Source organism: Lissotriton vulgaris, chromosome 3_1 (genome assembly GCF_964263255.1).
Source record: "Lissotriton vulgaris chromosome 3_1, aLisVul1.2, whole genome shotgun sequence".
Lineage (NCBI taxonomy): Eukaryota > Metazoa > Chordata > Amphibia > Caudata > Salamandridae > Lissotriton > Lissotriton vulgaris.
In genome coordinates, this window is record NC_141689.1 from 1,815,181,054 (window position 1) to 1,815,205,731 (window position 24,678).

At 45.3% G+C, this 24,678-nt stretch overlaps 1 protein-coding gene across 1 annotated transcript in view; it reads left to right on the top strand.

The window, feature by feature from the left end:
* Positions 1 to 414: 414 nt before the first annotated feature.
* The window catches only part of LOC147728485 (uncharacterized), a 310,726-nt gene continuing 286,462 nt past the window's right edge, over positions 415 to 24,678 (top strand). The window contains exon 1 of the mRNA XM_086962261.1: positions 415 to 776. Coding sequence (XP_086818387.1) covers positions 526 to 776 — 251 coding nt within the window. The 5' untranslated portion in view covers positions 415 to 525. The remainder of the gene's footprint in view (positions 777 to 24,678) is intronic.

Here is a 24,678-nt window from a genome sequence, read left to right on the forward strand (position 1 = left end):
AATCCTCACACCAGTGTCCTTAATAGACCTGCAATTTCTTGTTGCGGGTACTAGAATTTTTTTGTATTCTCTCACACTACACTAAACATCTCCATCACAGGCCAAACCACAACGCATACACTATCATGCCTGCACTCTGGTAGGACCCCAGAAACCTGGGGTGCAAAAAAATTGATATAAGGGAATACTGTTAAAACTGTTTCACTTGTATTTTTATAATGTGCTTTTGCAAATAATAGATACGTGTGGTAAAAACTGGAGAAAAGGCCGTGTTTATAAATCGCCAGACTCAACAGTACATGTTTAGAATCCTTTAGACTGGCATGCAGACTGGCTCGCCCGTAAAAGCCGCCGCTGCACTGTCGCTCAGCAACTCATGTCAACAATTTGGCAGTGACTCCAACCCTTCACACGCAGGCTGCAGCTTGGCGCACCTCCTGGAGCCAGGAGAGGCTCGCGCAGGGGCCCTGCATCCTTGCACGGAAGACGCGCGCATCCCAAAGTTCCATCAAACAGTCAGCAAAAATGTCAGACTTTCCCTTCCTTCGGGCTCCCGAATTCACTCCAAGACCGGACTCCAGCGTGCTCCGGGGCCGGAAGGGACTAGAAGAGATCACGCGAAGAGCTCGCTCGGCCTGGGGGTACGAAGAGCGCCGGAGAGCTAAGAGCAGCACCGTCTACGGGGGTGAATTCGGGGAGAAGCTGCTGGATGAACCTTCGTGCACGAGAATGAGGCCCAGCTCTCCCACCCGGATGAACAAACCTCACCCGCCCGAGTAAGGACGTTCACAGTAATGTAGTGGGAGTGGCCCTGGCTTTGAGTGACAGCCAGCGCGCGGCGCGTACCTCGGAAGATGTGTCTACAGTATTCATAAATATGATAGATGTAGTGTAATTTCGATTAAATGCATTTCGTGGCTAATGTTGCTGTAGGTAAATTATTCAGCCACCCACCAAGCATACACCACATCCCGAAATTATATATTGTGCACATTCAGCACAGTGTGGTGTTTGCTTTCAGAGGAGGGTAAGGGATGCAGGCGAGAGCAGGCCGTAAAGTGCTTTTTATCCATCTTACTTTCACGAACGGCTGAATTCCTCCTCAAACATGAATGCAGTTTATTAGCTGACGAATCCTGTAGCAAACATAATTGAGTCGCCGCTGGTGATAGATAAATTGATGGTAACTAGCAACATTAATTGAAGAGCAGTTCGTGTGGCTGATAAAGGTGTAATTGGAACAGGCATTTGAACATATATTAAGAAGGTGCCTGTAATTCTTTGTCGGCTAAAGTCAATTACTCAGGTTGGTGGGTTGAGTCAGGAGCCGGAGCGGTTGCACTGGCTGTAAAGAGCTGCACACTGAATTACACTATTGCGTTTGAGTTCTCATGTGTTTCAACTGTTGTATTTAGACATTAATAGTTTTACATAATGTCAACTATACCTCAGGGGTGGTGGAGCCCTTTTAAAAAGATACATTGTTATGTTTTCGTACTTACACATATAATACACAAATTGAAAATAACTTTTCTCCTTACTTAGCAATTCTTAAATGTTGTGCACCTAAGATCACCTTTCAAAAAAATGTTATTGGTGAAGGTAAATCTAATTTGTGATTAGCAAAGTGCGAAATGGTGTGATTTTGCTTTCACAACTGGGTTCGCCCACAGGGAAATTCTGCCAGTGTGGTGGAGTTTTCATTTGCACAAATCCACAATGCTTGTAATTCGTCACAGTAATGATACAGTAGGTTCTAGTCTCTTCTTTCCTATCAAGGTGTGTTAACTCAAATGACTGTTCCCATTCGGGAGCAAAGATCCTGCCAGTTCACGGAGGCCTTCATTTGTGTAGCCGCATTAGCTTGCCAGTAGCCGGCGATATTCCATGTGGCCAGGAGGAAACGTATCTCTGCCAGCAATCATATGCCTTAAGTTCCACCCTCACCTCCTCCATGACTCCAAGGAATCCCATTTCAGTATTGATAACTCCCAAATTTGTATCCGGGAATGCAACAAGCACTGGCTGTGCCAACATTGATGGCGGAAAACATTGACTTTTGAGTAATCTAAAAACTTGAACTGCATCTACCATGTTACTCTTGGAGAACTGGTCTGATCTGCTGTGAATGTGCTCCCCTGACTAACTTAGGGATGAAGTTGATGAAATAGCCCATGGTCCTCCCCACCAGGAATCCAATTCTACACCTATGTGTTTGGATTAATGAGCTGCTCCACACCACATGGGAAAAATCCCTTATCTCCGAGTGGCATTTCTAGGAAACTCGAGTACTAGCTTTACCTGCCCACCAGAGGCATTTCAGACTCTTTTTTTTTTGTCCTCATTCGCCACTCCTCACCCCTTTCTCTCGCGATAGCACCCTAGGGTGATTTCATCTCATATGATAGAAATTATGCTCTCTTGGGAGGAAGTGCACTCCCTTGACCGGCCTTCCTTAAAGCATGTTTCCACCGAGATTTTGGAGAGGCTTAACCATAGGACTTTCTTCCACCATTACCTTCACCAATTTCCCCCTTACCCATCACCCATAACAGTTTAAGAACGGAGTCCAAAATCTGTATCTCTTCTTATCCATTTCAGACTCTTGTGTACCCTATGCAGGTAGGTACTTAAATGTGGTCAGTCGGAGTTGGGGTGGGATAGCCAGCTCATGAGGTGTCATCTAGCCTCTCTCCATTCCTCATCCTCTAACAGGTCCTGTCAGGACCATAAGTTTGTAGAAAAAGTAGAAAATGTAGAAACAGATCTGCAGAGTTAACCGCTAGTGAGTGGTATATCTGCAAGATACCTTGTTTTCTAAAATGTCAAAAGTTATTTTAGCTTCAATAGAGTTATACAAAGGCAATGGTGTCAGGAGATCAAGATAGCTGATGGCAGTGGGTGGCTTTCTTGTCTGGCTTTTTTATCTGTCTTCTGGTCAACCCAGATAAGTGCTTACTCACACTGGAGCCTGTGATGATAAAGCTCGGTTTGAAGGTAGATGCGTTCGTCGATAACAGTCTCCTCCCGCATTTATCAAATGAAGGTGCTAATGAAAGTCTTTTCCATTATTGTTCAAGAGGTATGTAGAGCACCAATTACCCCAAACATTGCTTTGCGCCTGTAAAATAGCATTGCTATTCCCTTGGGCTTGCCTCTGTGTCAATGTGGGCAGTTCCACTAGGGTCAGAATTCAGCATTTTGCCTGATATTGAAGAACATGTTGCTTTTTTAAATTTCTAGTCAACTGCACACCTTAAAGTAGCTGCCTGTGCAACAGAAAATTCTGCTTATTGTCCTTTGTATGGCCCTTCAGACCTTACAGATCTTACTTTATTCAGGAAATACTACCCTGTCTAGTTGCTTATCACAGACCAAATTTGCTTCCTTTCGGTCCCTCTCTTTAGCAGAAAATTTAAAGATGGTATATCATTTTCGTTTTGGTACCACAGTATGGACCACAACCCCTGTATAAACGCTCTGCTGTCTTTGTAGTGATACCTACAATCCTATCCCATTAACTCCAAGATGGACAAAACTGCCTTCAAATTCCATCAAGAGAAATAATGCTATGATCTTCTAGATAAAAAAATATAATTGTAGTAAGAGCACTCAAGTCACAAAAGTCTTTTATTTGTTTTTTTCATAACCATAAAGTGAAGTAGATATACTATTCTTTTTTGGTCCCTTTAAAAAAATGTTCTAATTACAAAAGTTAAAAAATATTTATCTACTTCATAAAATAATTTACATTTGCATATGCAGTGTTTAACATAAATATTAAGCACTCATTTCTGGTGAATTCATTCCATTAAAGTTTGTAAAAAAACTGTCCCTGTGTGTGTCTCTTTAACTATTTTAGGTCTGCTTTTCGGAGGAGGGTTCTTATTTGTATGAAAAATGTGACCCCTCGGCAAGTCAATATGTTGAATGTATCCTCCATCCAGCGGATTACAGTTTGCCTACAAGTGCGGATGTTTAGTTCATTAAAAATGTATTTAAGGAATGTAGGGCATACACACATCAACTGACTTATGGATTCTTTGCAGTATCAGCATAAATGGCCGTTTGCGTTTTGGTTTTTGCCTTTCCAATTTGGTAGTAAATCCTTCGAATCGTATGCTCCTAATCGGTACAGAATAAAACTCCTTTTTAGGTCTCGCCTGTCGATGCGCATGCGCATCGAGCAAGCGAGAGAATTGCGACTTATCCACTCTTTATCTACACTGCAAGGAATCGTGGCGATTCCTTGCAGTGCCCGTGACTTTTAAGGTCAATGCGCATGCGCATTGAGCTTATGCGCATGCGCATTGACCTTAAAAGCGCGTGCGCGTGCACGTCCGTCTATGTTTACCCGCTCCGCCCCCTCCCGCCGTGTCGCATTTATCCTCCCCCTCCCCTCTCTTCCTTCCGTCTAACGCCGTCAACACCGCCGCAACGGTCACATCCTGCCGTGTCGCACCTCTCCCCTCTCCGCCCCCTCCCCTGCCCGCCCCCTCCCCTGCCCGCCGTGTTACGGTGAAAGGCTCCGCCCCCTCCCCTTCCCTCCGTGTCGCATTTCTCCTCCCCCCTCCCCTCTCTTCCGTCCGTCCGTCTTGTCTAAACATGCTATCTAACATGCTTCTAAACACTCCTACCCTAAAAAAACACATCACACCCCGAGAGGTTTGCCAACTATTGACTTAACTGTGGCCAGCTCGGTGTCAACAAAGCACTGACAGCGGTCATTGTTCCAACTCTCTCGAACCACCTTTAAGTAATAAAAAGGCCAGACTTAGATATAGGCTACCACATGCATGCCACCGACATGCAACTCCACCTGAACTTGGACTGCAATTTTTGCATACTTTGCATTCTCTAGAATGATATTTTGCTGTGAAAGGGTCTGTGTTTTGCAACGGCAATTGTATCTTTGATTAACTTTGTCTGCTAACCAGTTAAGTTCCAGGGTTTATTTCATTTTTTGAAGTTTGTCTTACTCTGAGCTGAAATGATCTGTTATAACCCCTTCATGCTTGGTAACACAAGAGCAGGGCCGCCCCTTCAGCCAGATGTGCGCATAGTGCATAAAGTCTGCAGGATGTCTGCCACCATCTAACACGAGCACACCCAGCTTTCTGAAAGGGTCTATTCATTACGCTGCCTAGTTTGTTAGCATTTGCAGAACTGGCTGCTAAACCAGTTGCATCCGTTCCCAGTAATGTTCTGGCGCTCGTTGCTCCCCCCTCAAAGCTACCCTTCTCGTCTCCCTGCTATACCCCCTACCCCCCGCCCCCCTGCTTAAAGTCAAGAGAAACAAGCTTCATAGCTGAGGCTACAAGACCCTTCAGAGAGGGAGAGAAATTACTTTCCTTCTATGCCTTTATTCTGCCAGTCTCTCAACTCGCCAACTTGAAACCTCATATCCAATGAAACTCTTACTTATTTTGATAAACAGACGGAATGGGCTGGCGAAGATTAATGGGTATCGTGCTCATGACAGGAGGGATATTCTGAAAAGTAATACTACGTATATCTGTGGATGGTTTCGGATTATAAGATTTTCATAACAGTGCTCGCATGGTTTTTCGCCTATGGTGTAGTTTCCTGTTCAAAAATGTAAAATTCAATAAAAAAATGATTTTACCCTAAAAATTATATTTACAGACATGCGTGACCAGTAACTCATTGTGCTTTAGCTGCAAAAGGAAGATTAAACATGAACTACCACGGTTACATATTACTACTTTTCTATCAAATCAATAGATAGGCTAATGCGATCTATCTACACTATCTACACTCTACACTCTACACTATCTACACTCTCCGTTCTCTTCTTTTCTTCCTTTCCATTTTATTGCCCTATTTTGGTTCTACTTTTAGAAAATATATTTCGTTTGTCAGCATCACTAAATTGAAATATTTGCTACTGGTATACTTGTTCTTTTTATTGCATATAATTTGTTGCGCAATACTGTTGTAGTATTCTAATAAGAAAAAATATGAAACAAACGAAGATCACAGTTATATGAAAATGTTGCTCTAAATATACCTTCTTAAAGCAAGGCATGTACGTGGAATATCCGTGGAACAAGGCAAGACTGCGGCAACCAGGAAGTGAAGCACAAATGCACAGCTGGTGCTACAGAGTAATTACCATAAAACGGATTTTCCCAGAATTACTCAGAGGATTGGGTTCTCATGGTGGAAGGGTCTGCATGTTGGGTCTTTTCTCGCGATCACAGTAGGCCAGGAATTAATTGTTCCTGGGAGATCAAGCCGGGATTGCAGCTTACTTTGAAAATGCCATCCAAATAGGAATCCCTGCACTGTGCAAATCCTTGCACGTGTCACCCTCAACCCCTCACCCTCACCCTCACTCACCCTCAACCCCTCACCCTCAACCCCTCACCCTCACTCACCCTCACTCACCCTCACCCTCACTCACCCTCAACCCCTCACCCTCACTCACCCTCAACCCCTCACCCTCACTCACCCTCACCCACCCTCACCCTCACTCACCCTCAACCCCTCACCCTCACTCACCCTCAACCCCTCACCCTCACCCTCACTCACCCTCAACCCCTCACTCACCCTCACTCTCACTCACCCTCAACCCCTCACCCTCACTCACCCTCACCCTCACTCACCCTCAACCCCTCACCCTCACTCACCCTCACCCTCACTCACCCTCAACCCCTCACCCTCACCCTCACTCACCCTCAACCCCTCACCCTCAACCCCTCACCCTCAACCCCTCACCCTCACTCACCCTCACTCACCCTCACTCACCCTCAACCCCTCACTCACCCTCAACCCCTCACCCTGACTCACCCTCACCCACCCTCACCCTCACTCACCCTCAACCCCTCACCCTCACTCACCCTCAACCCCTCACCCTCACCCTCACTCACCCTCAACCCCTCACCCCCACACTCACCCTCACTCACCCTCAACCCCTCACCCTCACGCACCCTCACTCACCCTCAACCCCTCACCCTCACTCACCCTCACCCTCACTCACCCTCAACCCCTCACCCTCACTCACCCTCAACCCCTCACCCTCACTCACCCTCAACCCCTCACCCTCACTCACCCTCACCCTCACTCACCCTCAACCCCTCACCCTCACTCACCCTCAACCCCTCACCCTCAACCCCTCACCCTCACTCACCCTCACCCTCACTCACCCTCAACCCCTCACCCTCACTCACCCTCACCCTCACCCTCACTCACCCTCAACCCCTCACCCTCACTCACCCTCAACCCCTCACCCTCACCCACCCTCACCCACCCTCACCCTCACTCACCCTCAACCCCTCACCCTCACCCTCACTCACCCTCAACCTCTCACTCACCCTCACTCACCCTCACTCACCCTCACTCACCCTCACTCACCCTCACTCTCACTCACCCTCAACCCCTCACCCTCACCCTCACTCACCCTCAACCCCTCACCCCCTCACCCTCACCCCCTCACTCACCCTCAACCCCTCACTCACCCTCACCCACCCTCACCCTCAACCCCTCACCCTCACTCAGCGCAACCACAGCATCTTCACTAAATATATTTAATACACTTTAAGCTATTGGCAATATAAAATAAAATCCATTTTATTTACGTATTAATTATTGTTTTTTAAAGCCATTGATTTTTTTTATATCAATACATATAAGTCACATATAAGTCCCGTTAATACAAAACATGTTGCTTTACAAATGCTAGAGGTGTCACATTTAGAAAAATTATAACTATTGGCTTTGTAAAGAAGAAAGCTATTAATTTAGCTATTTAGAAAAAACAACACATAAATAAAAAACAAAAAAATAATTAACACCTATAGCTCAAACTTTCCTACTGCGAGACCTATTGCATTTCCAATGCTTGTTATCTTTGTGATATCCTTGTGAAGTGCACTGATAAGTAGCTCTGCGGCCTCAGGTGTGTGTATGAGTTTATTTCTAAGCTATATGTCCGAGTGGGTAATATGTGTGCTGCCATTACTTTCAACAGATGACTATAGGAAGGGCAGCTCAATTTCTTTTTCAGCAATGTGTATGCAAAATTCAATGATTGGGCCTTAGCACTCAACTTACTTAAAATGCGTTTCTTTGCAGCTGCTTGGTTACTATTGAGATATTTACTGTTGAATCTATCTGGAAAATGCTTTGCCATTTCTATGACAATTAAAACCAAAACCAATCTAGCTGATCAACTTACTAAGTACACGGCTGAAGAACTGGTGTTGGGTATTCAAACATTATTTAATTATTCCTTGTGGCCATGAAAAGTCCCTGATCCTCTCTCCAGATGTGGGATATGAACCCTTACATGAAAAAAGTGCTTTAATCTGGTAATGTTTAGGGCTACCTCTAACCTCTAATGGCTGGTCAAATAAAAAAAAGAAATAGTGTGACGCAGTTAGAATCTCATCTGCGACGAAACCCATGGCTGCACATTCTGCTCTCTGTCACGCATCCATTTCCTGGGAGGGAGTTGGCTTTTGCAAATTTATGGGATGAGGTCCTGAGTGGTGTGGGCTTTGGCAATATAAATGTGTATATATATATATATATATATATATATATACATATATATATATATATATATATATATATATATATTGACGGTTTTAATGGGAGAGCTACACAAGGTGAACAAGGCGGGTGCTTACCGCCGAAACGCGTCAAGCAGCCTAATGAGTGAATAAAACTTATTTGGGATCATCTATTTCACGGAGTCAGTGCCTTACTTGTATGCTGAAGTTTGGAGTGTTCCTGATATATATATATATATATATATATATATATATATATATATATATATTGACGGTTTTAATGGGAGAGCTGCAGTTGCCACGTGCAAACATCCATCTAAAAATAAAAGTCAATTCGCCGACGCGTTTCGTGCGCTGTACGCACTTCTTCACAGGCTGACTCCATGAATGAAGCAAGCAGAGTCAGAGCACCTGTATTACATTTCACCAACACGCCCCAGTGGGCGTCAACAGTCACACTGCCTGCTGGTTGCTGTAGTGCCTTTCGATATTGTCCTAGTGGATTGCTTGCCGTTTGATCATTCAAAATTGATTTAAAAGTCCCCAGTGGGTAGATGGGAGTTCACATCTAGGCAGCGGCACCATCCGACTCTCCTCCCCGCTCCTTGTGCCTCCAATTGCTGGCGTCGCTTGGCGCCAGCACACAGACCGAAAAATCAGCAGGGCTTCCACCGCGGCCGGACCAGCCGCATCAATACAAAACCACAAGAGAGTTGTCCCCTTGGTGAAAGCCACAAGACACCAGGTAAGGTTTTGACGGTTTTAATGGGAGAGCTGCAGTTGCCAAGTGCAAACATCCATCTAAAAATAAAAGTCAATTTGCCGACGCGTTTCGTGCGCTGTACGCACTTCTTCACAGGCTGACTCCATGAATGAAGCAAGCAGAGTCAGAGCACCTGTATTACATTTCACCAACACGCCCCAGTGGGCGTCAACAGTCACACTGCCTGCTGGTTGCTGTAGTGCCTTTCGATATTGTCCTAGTGGATTGCTTGCCGTTTGATCATTCAAAATTGATTTAAAAGTCCCCAGTGGGTAGATGGAAGTTCACATCTAGGCAGCGGCACCATCCGACTCTCCTCCCCGCTCCTTGTGCCTCCAAATGCTGGCGTCGCTTGGCGCCAGCACACAGACCGAAAAATCAGCAGGGCTTCCACCGCGGCCGGACCAGCCGCATCAATACAAAACCACAAGAGAGTTGTCCCCTTGGTGAAAGCCACAAGACACCAGGTAAGGTTTTGACGGTTTTAAAGGGAGAGCTGCAGTTGCCACGTGCAAACATCCATCTAAAAATAAAAGTCAATTCGCCGACGCGTTTCGTGCGCTGTACGCACTTCTTCACAGGCTGACTCCATGAATGAAGCAAGCAGAGTCAGAACACCTGTATTACATTTCACCAACACGCCCCAGTGGGCGTCAACAGTCACACTGCCTGCTGGTTGCTGTAGTGCCTTTCGATATTGTCCAAGTGGATTGCTTGCCGTTTGATCATTCAAAATTGATTTAAAAGTCCCCAGTGGGTAGATGGAAGTTCACATCTAGGCAGCGGCACCATCCGACTCTCCTCCCCGCTCCTTGTGCCTCCAAATGCTGGCGTCGCTTGGCGCCAGCACACAGACCGAAAAATCAGCAGGGCTTCCACCGCGGCCGGACCAGCCGCATCAATACAAAACCACAAGAGAGTTGTCCCCTTGGTAAAAGCCACAAGACACCAGGTAAGGTTTTGACGGTTTTAATGGGAGAGCTGCAGTTGCCACGTGCAAACATCCATCTAAAAATAAAAGTCAATTCGCCGACGCGTTTCGTACGCTGTACGCACTTCTTCACAGGCTGACTCCATGAATGAAGCAAGCAGAGTCAGAGCACCTGTATTACATTTCACCAACACGCCCCTGCATTACTCCAAAGACTGCAGGAAGAAACTGGAGCCGCATCACCCCGGACACCCTCTCGGAACAACTAAAAAACTCCCACCCCAGCCAGTCTCCTGACCTCGACCATAAGATCGATTACCTGGATGCCTGGGTCTGCCGGGCCCTAGATGTCTTAGCCCCTCTTAAACCTATTAAGACCTATCGGGCTGCACCTTCAGCACCCTGGTATTCGGACGAGCTCCGGCAGAAAAAGGCTGCCTGTAAAATTCTTGAACGTCTCTGGAGGCAGAACTTCTCCCTTGAAAGGAAAAGCTCATATAAAACAGCACTCAAAGAATATCAGAGAATGATCAAAGAACATAAACAGGCCTTTCTAGCCTCCAGAATCAAACAAGCTAGTAACGGTTCCAGAGAGATTTTTAATATAGTTCGTTCTTTTACTAACCCCAATGCTTTGACTCGAACCCAGCCTGCATCTCAGTCATTATGTGACAAACTGTCACAATTTTTTGAGGACAAAATTGAGATCATCTATTCCTCCTTCCCCACCCCTAACAAAGAAGACTGGGAAGAGGTACCCTCTACTTCCTCGACACCCCAGGCTACCTTTTCTGAATTTTCAGCCCTCTCCGAAGCAGACACCTTGACTGAATTACTAAAGTGTAAATCAGGCTCCCCCAACGACCCATGGCCAGCTAAGCAATATTAAAAACTGGCACCTTTTCTGAACCCCCACCTGAACCACATCTGGAATGACTCCCTCAGATTGGGTAGTTTCCCCGCCAAGTGGAAACATGCCTCCCTGGTTCCCATTCTTAAGAAACCTAATCTAGACCCGGACCTCCCCTGCAACTACAGGCCCATTTCCCTTCTGTCCGCCCCCGCAAAAATTCTGGAAAAACTGGTCCACTCCCAGCTGGCGAACTTCATTGAAACCAACGTGTTACTTCATGATTCCCAACATGGCTTTAGGTCGGGCCACAGCACGGAGTCAACCCTCATTGAAATGGCTGACTCGGTGAGGTGGACGCTCGACCAAGGGTCAAGGGCGGTGTTGGTGCTGCTGGATCTTTCAGCGGCATTTGACACCGTCTCCCACAGGATTCTGCTGAGGAGGCTAGCGGACCTAGGCGTAGGTGGCACTGCGCTTAATTGGATCACGTCGTATCTCTCTGATCGTACTCAGCAGGTTTTCACTCCCCCCTACACTTCCACAGCCAGACCACTCAAATTGGGAGTCCCGCAGGGCTCCTCGCTCAGCCCGCTTCTATTTAATGTCTATTTCACCCGCCTGGCAAAACTGATCGCTCAGACTGGGATCAAGTCCACCTCCTACGCTGACGACATTCAGCTTCTCTTCACTTTCGACTCCCCTTCTCCCTCAGCTTTTGATCCGTTAAAAACCTGCCTCAGAGACATCTCTAAGTGGATGGATGCCAACTCCCTTCGACTCAATGCTGGAAAAACGGAGGTTCTGTTTTTTTAATTCACCATCCCCTCTGGACTCCAGTCTATGGTGGCCAGAAGATCTGAGCCAAGCCCCCTCACCTAAAGACTCAGTAAAAAATCTTGGAGTCCGCTGGGATAATCATCTCAGCTTCAATACCCAGGTTCAAACAGTGACAGCCTCATGTTTTGGCAAGATCAGAACCATCAAGCGTCTCATCAACTACCTACCAGCGGACTGCCGTAAGACTGTGATCCAGGCACTGATCATTTCCCATCTTGATTATGCCAATGCCCTCTACCTAGGCATCACAGCAGGCCAATGTCAAAAACTCCAGACGGTCCAAAATGCCGCCGCCCGGTTAGTGGAAAGAATACCTTTTAGACACCATATCTCTCCCCACCTCCGCAAATTACATTGGTTGCCAACGGCCAAAAGGTGTATTTTCAAAGCTATGACGCTGGCCCACCGAGCATCGAGGGGTATGGGATCTGCCCACTTGAAAAACACCTTGCGACCGTATACCAACTACAGGACTTTACGGTCCAACTCTCTCCTTCTCCTGGAAACTCCACGCTTCAAACGCTCACGGGCAGGCGGAAAAACCTTTGAGGTTTGTGCCTCCCAGCATTGGAACAAGCTCCCTCTGGCCCTACGCTCTTCCCAATCAGAAATTTTATTCCGCAAGTCTCTGAAGACCCACCTGTTTTCCCTATAACATCCTCCTGTGCCCTCCACCCTCAAAGTTCTCAGCGCCGGGACGCCCCGTCGGGGTAGCTGTGCGCTCTATAAAATACACAAATAAATAAATAATACAGGCGCTCTGACTCTGCTTGCTTCATTCATGGAGTCAGCCTGTGAAGAAGTGCGTACAGCGCACGAAACGCGTCGGCGAATTGACTTTTATTTTTAGATGGATGTTTGCATGTGGCAACTGCAGCTCTCCCATTAAAACCGTCAAAACCTTACCTGGTGTCTTGTGGCTTTCACCAAGGGGACAACTCTCTTGTGGTTTTGTATTGATGCGGCTGGTCCGGCCGCGGTGGAAGCCCTGCTGATTTTTCGGTCTGTGTGCTGGCGCCAAGCGACGCCAGCATTTGGAGGCACAAGGAGCGGGGAGGAGAGTCGGATGGTGCCGCTGCCTAGATGTGAACTTCCATCTACCCACTGGTGACTTTTAAATCAATTTTGAATGATCAAACGGCAAGCAATCCACTTGGACAATATCGAAAGGCACTCCAGCAACCAGCAGGCAGTGTGACTGTTGACGCCCACTGGGGCGTGTTGGTGAAATGTAATACAGGTGCTCTGACTCTGCTTGCTTCATTCATGGAGTCAGCCTGTGAAGAAGTGCGTACAGCGCACGAAACGCGTCGGCGAATTGACTTTTATTTTTAGATGGATGTTTGCACGTGGCAACTGCAGCTCTCCCATTAAAACCGTCAAAGCCTTACCTGGTGTCTTGTGGCTTTCACCAAGGGGACAACTCTCTTGTGGTTTTATATATATATATATATATATATATATATATCACCTACTGGCGGTCGCCAGCAAGTAGTTATAGTTAGAGATAGGACCTTTTTTCCATAGGAAATCCGCAACATTCTATTTGGAATAACTTTGGTGCCGGTTGACGAATCTTCGCGAAATTCTCCAAGAAGATGGAGCGCTCCGCTCTGCTCCTATCCTGAAAGTTTCGGGGTGATTCGTCAAGCGGGGGCAGAGAAAAAAGGGGGCTCCAAAAACGAGTTTTCCACATGCAATTTTCCATAGTGACCTTTAGACACAGCTACAGCTCAAACTGCTGAACGGAATTACATCAATTTTGGCAAAAAGGTAAAGTTTGGTTCACAGATCACGCTTTTTGTTAAATGGTGTTAATCTGTGCAGTAGTTCCTGAGAAAATCAAAAGAAAAATCATAGATATATCTATGGACGAAGTAGGGTATGCGGATCCTCCGAGGATCATGCGTGTAGCTTTATGAGCACGAGCTACATGCTAATTGACTGTCAACTGTCTTTCAACACTCCAAACCAGGAATTGTTGGCAGCCATCTTGTGTCTCGGTAGAACCGAGGCACATAAAAACTGAAAAACAAGTGCGCAAAAGACGCAAAGGGGGCAGGGTAGAAACACCCTGACCCCGTAGGCCTGCTCAGGGGTTCCCACAAGGACCCTCAAGGCCAAAAAAATAGCGGGATGCGCATAGGATACGCGCCTCCCGTGGAAAAGAAAAAACGAAGCCTGCTTTATTTGTAATTAGCCCCCGGGGGCCAAATCCTGGGGGCAATGTAGTTTATTATAATGGGGGGCCCAGAGGGGCCCCCCTGCCCCGGGGACTTTAACGTTACGTATACAGGGGCTCACAGCCCCCCGCATCCCCGGGGACCGCCACCCCCGGGGCTTTAACATTATGTATGCGGGGGGGGGGGGCTCACGGCCCCTCGGCAAGCCCTGGGGACCGCCCCCGGGCTTCTTTTAAAAAACAAAAAAAAACACCTGTGTGGGGGGCTCAAGCCCCCCCCACACGCTCCGGGGACCGCCACCTTCCCGGGGCACTACATTTTTAAATTGGGGGGTACGTGACGGACCCCTCAGCCCCGGGGACCACCACCCCCGGGGCTTTTAAATGTTGGGAGGGGGGCCACGCAGCCCCCCTCCTGGAGCCTTGTTGTGGTCTCCCTGGGGACAGCCATCCCCCTGGCCGGCTCCTGCAGTGTCCCGGGATGCCCACCCCGGGACACTGTAGTTTGCTATGGTAGGGCGGGAGCCTCGCGGCTCCCGCCCTACCATAGCAAACTGCTTTGGTTTTTGGAAGAGAGAGCAGGAAACCTGCTCTCTCTTCCAAAAAACAAAGACTATTGCTTTTCTACATGGGGCGCAGCATGTTAGCTGTAGAAAAGCAATGCCAGCTCCCGCAGGACGCGGGAGTCAGCAGGGACTGTGAGGGGATTGGGGACCCCCCCGGTCTCCAACGAGAGGCCAGGCCCCGGGGGATGGGTCCCCGAGGCTAGAAGTGGAGGAGGCCCGTTTGGCCCCCCTCCACAACAAATGTTTTTAAAAAAACGGGGATAGGGTAACCGGGGCTAAAAGAAGTTTCAGGAGGGGGGCCACGCTGCCCCCTCTCCATCTTTTGTAAACAATAAATAAATTAGGGGGCAAGCCCTGGGGGATGGGGTCCCCAGGGCAAACAAAATAGAAAAAGAAGGGGGGCTACAAAGCCCCCTTCTTAAAAAAACTAGAAAGAAAAACACCGGCAGCGCGCCGGAGGCCACGCCCCCTTCATGTAGCACTCTGCATACGCGCCCTCTGGCACGTTTGCAGAGAGGGAATGGATTCCCCTTGAATACTGGGGGTCCTGGGGGCCAACTAACCCACCAGGAACCTCCAGTATGCGCCAGGAGGCTGCGTTGCATAGTGGTGTTCTGAGGCCACGCCCCTTTTTACACCTCTCTGCAACACAGCTCTGTGGCGTTTACTAGAGGTAGCATTCAAGGGGAGTTTATCCTCCAACTTAAAACGTGCCACGGGCGTGTTTGCACAATGGTGAAGGAAGAGGGCGGGGCCTGAGTTCACATGTGTGCAAACAGAACCTGTGGCATGGTTTAAGTTGGGGAATTGATTCCTTGTCAATCCTGAGGTTCCCTGGGGGCCAACTAGCCCACCAGGTACCTCCAGTAAGCGCCACAGAGCTGCGATGCAGAGTGTTGTACAAAGCGGAGTGACCTTCTGAACACCTCTCTGCAATGCAGCCCCTTGGCCTGGTGGGCTAATTGGCCCCCAGGGACCCTCAGGATTGAGGGGGAATTAATTCCCCAACTTAAAACGCGCCCCAGGGCGTGTTTGCAGACATGTCACCTGAGGCCACAACCCTTTCCTTCACCACTGTGCAAACACACCCTGTGGCGTGTTTTAAGTTGGGGAATATTTTTTTTTCCAGTACTGATGGTCCCTCAGGGCCAAATAGCCCAATACTGATCCTGAAAAGTAATTCTAACCATACTTACAGTAACTTGAATTTCCTTCCATAGGTTAACATTGACTGGTTTCACTTGGAAATTCTTCCAAGTGTGGAGTTTTGGAACTTTAAAATACTCCTATAACATCAGCTGAACTACAAATTCCGATTTACTCACCTGTTATCAGGAGAGACCTCAGTGCTGCATCTTTCAGCCCAGTACTGATCCTGAAAAGTCATTTTAACCGTACTTACCAGTAACTTGAATTTCCTTCCATAGGATATCATTGCCTGCTATATAAAATATATATAAATAAAAATATATATAAAATAAAAATAACAAATATTACAATTTCAATATTTTTAAAAACATTTTTTTCCAATTTATATTAAAAATATGGAATGTAATTTAAAAAATAAAATATCTAAAAATAAATAGTTTAAAACAATGTAGTAAATCAGTATAAAAAATATACCATTTAATACATTTCAAAATTATCATTTACAAAAACTTTGAAATTCACTGAAAAAACCATAGGTTTCAGCCACGTTAAAGTTAGGAATTAGCATTTGAAAAACCTTAGAAATTCATTGAAAAAACCATAGGTTTCAGGGATGTTATAGTTAGGAATTAGCATTTAAAAAACTTTAGAAATTCACTGAAAAAAACATAGGTTTCAGACATTTTATAGTTAGTTGGACATTTCACTCATACAAACCTTTGGAATTCCCCCGTTATAGTTAGTTCAGCTAACTATAACTCGCACGCCCACAATCCACTGCTGATGATGTCACATATTACATCACTCATGACATGGTCAGTGACATCACTGATGACATCTCAAATGACATCATTGATGACATCATCCTTGTGAAAGAGTGGCAGACCTCACTCACCGTAATATAACCTTTGATACACACATTGAAAAATAGAAACAAACATTTTCAAAACAATGGCGATACCAATACCAGTTAGAACAACCTATTCAGTAATTCTAAAATCTACATACACATCCACTCATTCACCAACAGTTCTATATAGTCACTCATACATGTACTCACTCATCATACACCTATACATCCTGTTACACACCAACACTCATACATAGAGTTACTCACACACAAACATCCATTTACTTTCATATACAGCTATACACACACCACTACACTTACTTCTAAAGAAACTGTCACATACTTACTCTCTTAAACAATCACTTATAAAAACACATACTTATTTATACAGGAACTCTTCCAATCTCTCACTCTCATATATACTCACAAATATACATCAATACTCACATATACTAGTTTAAAACATATGTACTTACTCACAAAGACACTATTGAGACAGTCATTCACTCACTAACACACCCATACACAGACTCATCCGCCCATACAGTCCGGCACACATGCTGTCTTCAAAACACATACAAACAGTGAGTCACTCATTCACGCATCTATGCGCTAAATATTATCCCCCACCGAACCATACAGACACTCATACTGATACTCAAAAAACCAACTAATAACCCATATATACACTCAAGTAGCTACTCACCAACCCATGAAGCCACTTATACACAAAGTGAGACACTGATACAGATATTTAAATATTTAAACATTACTCGCTAATACATGTATTCACTAAGATACACTTAATAAGTCAGTTATACAATCAATTTTACAAAAAAAACCCATCCATTTAGACACTTATTTACCCATTTATTCTTCCATCGACCTTTAGATGTATATATATATATATATATATATATATATATATATATATATATATATATATATATATATATATATATATAAAATATTTATTTTTTCAAAAAGACACACATTCACTGGATGATGTCATCAGTGATGTCTTTTGAGATGTCATGAGTGATGGCACTGACCATGTCATGAGTGAGGTAATATGTGACGTCATCAGCAGTGGATTGCGGGCACGCAAGTTATAGTTAGCTGAACTAACTATAACAGGGAAATTTCAATGGTTTTGTATGAGTGAAATGTCCAACTAACTATAAAATGTCTGAAACCTATCTTTTTTTCAGTGAATTCCTAAGGTTTTTTAAATGCTAATTCCTAACTATAACGTCCCTGAAACTTATGGCTTTTTCAGTGAAAATATATATATATATATATATATATATATATATATATATATATATATATATATATATATATATATATATATATATATATATATATTTGAGTTCAAAGGTTGCTGCTGCTTTGAAGGATTACACGGCTGCAGGCAAGTTAACACTTGTATTTATTGCTCTCGAGGCTGGCAAAAAAATCCGTCATTGTAAAAGCTTGTCCCAACGCGTTTCAGTGCTTCCTGCACTTTCATCAGGGGAAAATTGGCAAGGCGGATATTGATTGGCAGTTTCCGCCGTCTTTTTGTAAGAAACTCACGGAGATGTACTTGGTAGTACATAATCCCTTGCACAGCATTTTGGGATCTGTAGTATCGTCAAAGAGTCCATCACCTTAGTAGGTTCCGCCGAGACATTATCAGTGTTCAAGTTGTAGCGCCCTATTTTCGGAACGCCACCTGTTAAGATGCTTCAGTGCACCCCGGTTTTCTTTTGCTGCCTCGGTTCTTTCGTGCTCCTGTAGCCGCCTTTAGTAACCAGGGAAATCCTGTACTTGGCTCCTCCACCGACGGCTCCCTCCTCCTTCCCGAGGCGGTGCTTCCTTCCACGACGCAGCTGTCGTCGAAAATGTTTGAGTTCAAAGGTTGCTGCTGCTTTGAAGGATCACACGGCTGCAGGCAAGTTAACACTTGTATTTATTGCTCTCGAGGCTGGCAAAAAAATCCGTCATTGTAAAAGCTTGTCCCAACGCGTGTCAGTGCTTCCTGCACTTTCATCAGGGGAAAATTGGCAAGGCGGATATTGATTGGCAGTTTCCGCCGTCTTTTTGTAAGAAACTCACGGAGATGTACTTGGTAGTACATAATCCCTTGCACAGCATTTTGGGATCTGTAGTATCGTCAAAGAGTCCATCACCTTAGTAGGTTCCGCCGAGACATTATCAGTGTTCAAGTTGTAGCGTCCTATTTTCGGAACGCCACCTGTTAAGATGCTTCAGTGCACCCCGGTTTTCTTTTGCTGCCTCGGTTCTTTCGTGCTCCTGCAGCCGCCTTTAGTAACCAGGGAAATCCTGTACTTGGCTCCTCCACCGACGGCTCCCTCCTCCTTCCCGAGGCGGTGCTTCCTTCCACGACGCAGCTGTCGTCGAAAATGTTTGAGTTCAAAGGTTGCTGCTGCTTTGAAGGATCACACGGCTGCAGGCAAGTTAACACTTGTATTTATTGCTCTCGAGGCTGGCAAAAAAATCCGTCATTGTAAAAGCTTGTCCCAACGCGTTTCAGTGCTTCCTGCACTTTCATCAGGGGAAAATTGGCAAGGCGGATATTGATTGGCAGTTTCCGCCGTCTTTTTGTAAGAAACTCACGGAGATGTACTTGGTAGTACATAATCCCTTGCACAGCATTTTGGGATCTGTAGTATCGCCAAAGAGTCCATCACCTTAGTAGGTTCCGCCGAGACATTAACTTGCCTGCAGCCGTGTGATCCTTCAAAGCAGCAGCAACCTTTGAACTCAAACATTTTCGACGACAGCTGCGTCGTGGAAGGAAGCACCGCCTCGGGAAGGAGGAGGGAGCCGTCGGTGGAGGAGCCAAGTACAGGATTTCCCTGGTTACTAAAGGCGGCTGCAGGAGCACGAAAGAACCGAGGCAGCAAAAGAAAACTGGGGTGCACTGAAGCATCTCAACAGGTGGCGTTCCGAAAATAGGGCGCTACAACTTGAACACTGATAATGTCTCGGCGGAACCTACTAAGGTGATGGACTCTTTGGCGATACTACAGATCCCAAAATGCTGTGCAAGGGATTATGTACTACCAAGTACATCTCCGTGAGTTTCTTACAAAAAGACGGCGGAAACTGCCAATCAAGATCCGCCTTGCCAATTTTCCCCTGATGAAAGTGCAGGAAGCACTGAAACGCGTTGGGACAAGCTTTTACAATGACGGATTTTTTTGCCAGCCTCGAGAGCAATAAATACAAGTGTTAACTTGCCTGCAGCCGTGTGATCCTTCAAAGCAGCAGCAACCTTTGAACTCAAATATATATATATATATATATATATATATATATATATATATATATATATATATATATATATATATATATATATATATATATATATATATATATATTATATATATATATATATATATTATATATATATATACATATGGTGACCTTTGACCTAAGATGACAACATTTTGTTTCCAAGCCTCCCAAATGTCTGTATTAGCTGCCTATACTCAGCAGAGTTATTTTTAAAACAACTGTTTCTGTAAAGAAAATGCTGTGCATCCAAACACTGTGGCAGTAGGGTCCAGATTTACGTCTTGAGCAGGTACCGGTATTCGAAAGGATCCACTTTCATTATAATTCTTAAATAAAAGCTGCAGTCTGTGAAACTGAGCTCTCAGGTCCAATCAGTGTTGACTTGGAACAGGCTTCCTCTTGATAAGCGTGGCTCAAATCCACCCGAGTGACTTACCGCACTCACCTATAATTACCAAGTAAGAAGTCAGCCAGACAGTGGAGAAGAATAAACAAAGTATTTTATTGAGCCTCAAACTCCCATATGAGAGGGCCCTGTCCGACCTCACCCCTAAGAGTGCGCCGAGAGGACTGACTCATCTCATCACAGCAATACATTATAACATGGTACAGCAAAGTAGAACACGCCCATACTGGAAAAGTACTGGACCCCAGAGAGGGTGAACAATGGCCTCACACAAGAGGCATCTGCACCTGCAATAGCAACATTTGGTTATCTATGTCCAAGGCCGTGGAGCCGGGCCTCAGCATCTCCAGCGCATGAGAACATTACTGATTAGGTTTTTGTTATTAGTTTCGGCCACATTTAGCTAAGAAACGAAAACTGCTGCGTTCGGGGTTTTTCCTATTCCTACGGGAGGGGGGAATGAGCGAGTGCGACTCGCACGCAGAGGGAAGCACCCACAATGGTGGCACACAAGCTAAGCTAAGAAAACGGAATAACATCACACGCATAAATGAATAATGAGATGGAGAATACAAACGTAAATGCATAAATGAATACATCATTAGTTAGACACATTATGCTAACTCATAAATGTAAGTGGGCGGGGCATCGGAACATGAAACCTATCACTCTAGAGCTCTGATTACTTTATTTAGTGGTAGGCTCCTGAGAAATATTTTCACTTTTCCTTTCACTCACTCATTGCGCATAGTGAGCATTACTTCAGTAAGTCCCTCAACCGTAACTTTTCAGCATGTCTTCAGTCAGCCAGTTTTCTAAGGCCTTTGTTTATCAAGGACTGTTTTTTGAGGCAACATTGATGTAGTAGATCTCTTCAGAATATGAAGATAAGGCATGCCACTTTCTAAGACTGCTCTTTGCCCCAGGTTGATATGGGATTGAGGAATATTCTAAGAAGCAGGTTCGAATTTAAGGTCTAAGCATGGAAAAGCCGAAGGCCTTAAAAAAACCTGCTTGAAACCCATACAGGCCAAACATGAACAGAAGGTGCAGAGGACAGGAGAAATTGGCAAACAAATCTTGAAGGTAGAAGAAGGCAAGATGTGGAATTTACAGAGCACACATATTGCGAATCATCAAATAAACCAGCTGACATTTTAAAGAAGGATTGATTAATCTGGTGGATGAAAACAGGAAGAAAATCCACTTTTCACCATCTATGTAAAGAAAAATTGGTTAAGATAAAAAACTAGTTTGGTTGGTTTCCCCAGTGAGAATTTCAGGCATGGATTATTGCAATTCATTTGTGCCTGTAATGGAGTGCTATATGAGAAGCCCCTCCTGAGGGGGAACCAACATGCACAAATTATTTCTCCAAGTGGCCTGGAGGCAAGTTTGTTTTAAAACTTTATTTTCCATTTTCACAGTGATTTTTTTTTTGTAAACTTTTTTGTTGGATTTCACATTTCATATATGTCATACAATACTCATTCTCAACTGCTGTTTTTGATATTTAATTAGTCTCTGTATCATGACTAGCGGTAGCGCTGGATTCATCCAGTAAGTGGCTCATTCACTGATGGAGGGGGATCCTCCCTACTACCTCCGCCAGAGATGCCGGGATTTCCATTTTCACAGTGATATACAACAAAAACTGCATGATAATTACTCATTGCAACAGTACAAAGTACATTGTTTAGAGTAATGGACAAGTACATAGCGCACACTTTTGTCACAGCAACATACACATTTTGTCACTAAATCAACGATTAGTCAACCTGTAAACGTCCTTTATGGCAAGCTTCATGGCCCACCTGTCGTATTTTAGAGGGGCTTACTTGCATCAGAAACAGCCGCTGAGGTCAAACCCACTCCAGCAGGCACTATTTCTGCTGGCTTCTGCGAAAGGGGGGACAAACCAATTTCCAGCAAATGACACTTAAGTGGCCCCCATATGTGCTGTGGCCTGGAAGCCAAGGGTTGAGTCATGTCAAATAGTTCACTAATCGTAGCACAGCCTACCCGACTACTGAACCAGGCTTTTGTGGTAGGGATAACTTTGCTCCCCCAGTGTAGTGCTATCTCTCTTTTAGACAATAGCAGCACAATAGATGTGAATTTGTGTATTTGTTTAGGGATTCTTGCATGTTTCCCAGCAGAGCAATTGCAGGTACGGGGGCTATAGTGTGTAGTATCATCTTAGATAAGAGCGTGAAGATGTCCCTCCAATAGCATTCTATCTTTACACTGTTACAAGTCATGTGGGCAAAATCAATGTGGTGCGCACCAAACTTGGGAGAAGTGTGTGGTCGATTGGGGTCAATCCTGTGGATTTTTGCTGTGAACATTTATGCTTTCCATAGTTTTTTAAATGTATCAGCTTATATTTACTGTTAAGCAAGACCTCTTTGGTCTGAGACAGCAATAATCCCAGTGTGAATCTTGCATCGGCTGCCCCAGATCCCGTTCCATTGCTTCCCGGATCTTAGCATCTCTACTAGGGACCAAGGCAATACTGGCTCTATACTGCTTGGATATTAGTTGATCGCCCCCTTACTTGTTATCAGTAGCATTAGCGGTGGAAAATGTGTTGGTTCTAGAGGGAATTCTGCGATGTACGCACGCAGAGTTCTACGAAGCCTGCTAAACACAAATTGGTCCATGAAAGATGCCCCTCTAAACCGCTCCTCCTCTGTGCTGGAAAACACATGTCCTCCCGGAAAGAGGTCCCCTATTGTTTCGAGAGAGTATGCAGTGAGCGTGCTCTGAACCAACCTCTCTTCGGTAATAGGCAGCCATGCATTATGTGCAAACGGAATCGCAGAAGAGTAAAGGGTGTGTCCTCTGGTAACATATGTTAATTTCTGCCAACCCCTGATAGTATTCGAAACAGTCTGGATATCATGGGGGTCTCTAGGGAACCCTTTTGGTAGTATCGTCTTCAACGGGCAGGGAGCACCTGGTCAGTCACCGGACGTGCATAAGGGAGTCGGGCGTCAGGATGATACCAATAGCGTGCAAAACTACACTGCGCCACAAAATAATAAATCTGGAAATAGGGACCCCTAGTCCACCCCTCTCGTATGGTAAGGTTAACGTGTCCCAACTGACCCTAGCTCTACCTCCTCCCCACACAAGTCTGATGAGATGTGAACGGAGCGTGCAAAAAAATCTGTTAGGGAGTGGAACAGGAATGTTGTGGAACAAATATAGAAATTTGGGAAGTTCCACCATCTTGATGATGGCGGTGAAACCAGCCAGCGAGAGAGGAAGTCTCCACCAGCGCTCCACCTGTGACTCTAGAGTGTTCACCGTCTAGACTCAGTTAAGCAAGACAATATGGTCAGTTTCCCTAGGGACGTGTAATCCCAAGTTCTTAACTAAAGTGTCACACCACGTCTGAGGGAAACCACAATCTGACCTAACAGTGCACGTCGTTAAAGGAAAGATTTCCGGTTTACTCCAATTGATGTCCAAACCAGAGAATCCCCAAAGTGGATAATTTCTCTCACCAGCGGCGCAAGATTCTCTTGGGACAGTCGGACGTACAGAATAATATCGTCTGCATAAAGCGAATTTAAGAGCGGGCCCGTTTTGAACTGAAGCCCCTTGTGTATATGCTGTTCTTGCAATCATCGAACCAATGGGTTGAGTGCTATAATGAAGAGCAGGAGAAAGTGGACAACCCTGTTGAGTGCCATGAGTCAGGTTGAATGCTGAGGAAAGAGTATCGTTCAATCTGTGTCTAGCAGTGCGTTATGTGTAAAGCAGGGAGGTGAGATCTATAAACCCCTTAGGCATGCCCATCTTTCGCATAACGGCTAGATAAAATTACCACTCCAAAGTGTCAAAAGCTTATTCGGTGTTGAGTAAGGCAGCTACTGCAGATATCTCTGGCAAAATTCTGTGGATCACTGAGAACAGTGTATGTAAATTTAGAGCTGTCGGTCTATGTTGGACAAAGCCCAATTGGGCTGGGGATATAATTTGGTCTAAAACTAGAGATAGTTGCAACGTGATCATTTTGGGCAGAATTTTATAGTAAGATTTAATAGGGACAAGGGCCTGTATGAGCCACATAATGTCGGATCTTTACCAGACTTAGGGAGGAGAATAATTACCACCTTGTGCAATGTAGGGGGAGCACCTGCCGTTCAAGCGCCTCCCAGTAGACCTCAAGGAGATATGGAGCCAAAAGCGTTTTATAGGCTTTGCAAAAATTACCTGTGTAGCCATCGAGGCTAGGGGCTGTCGAGCCGTTCATAGCATCAATGGCTTGAATTATTTCTTCAATAGAA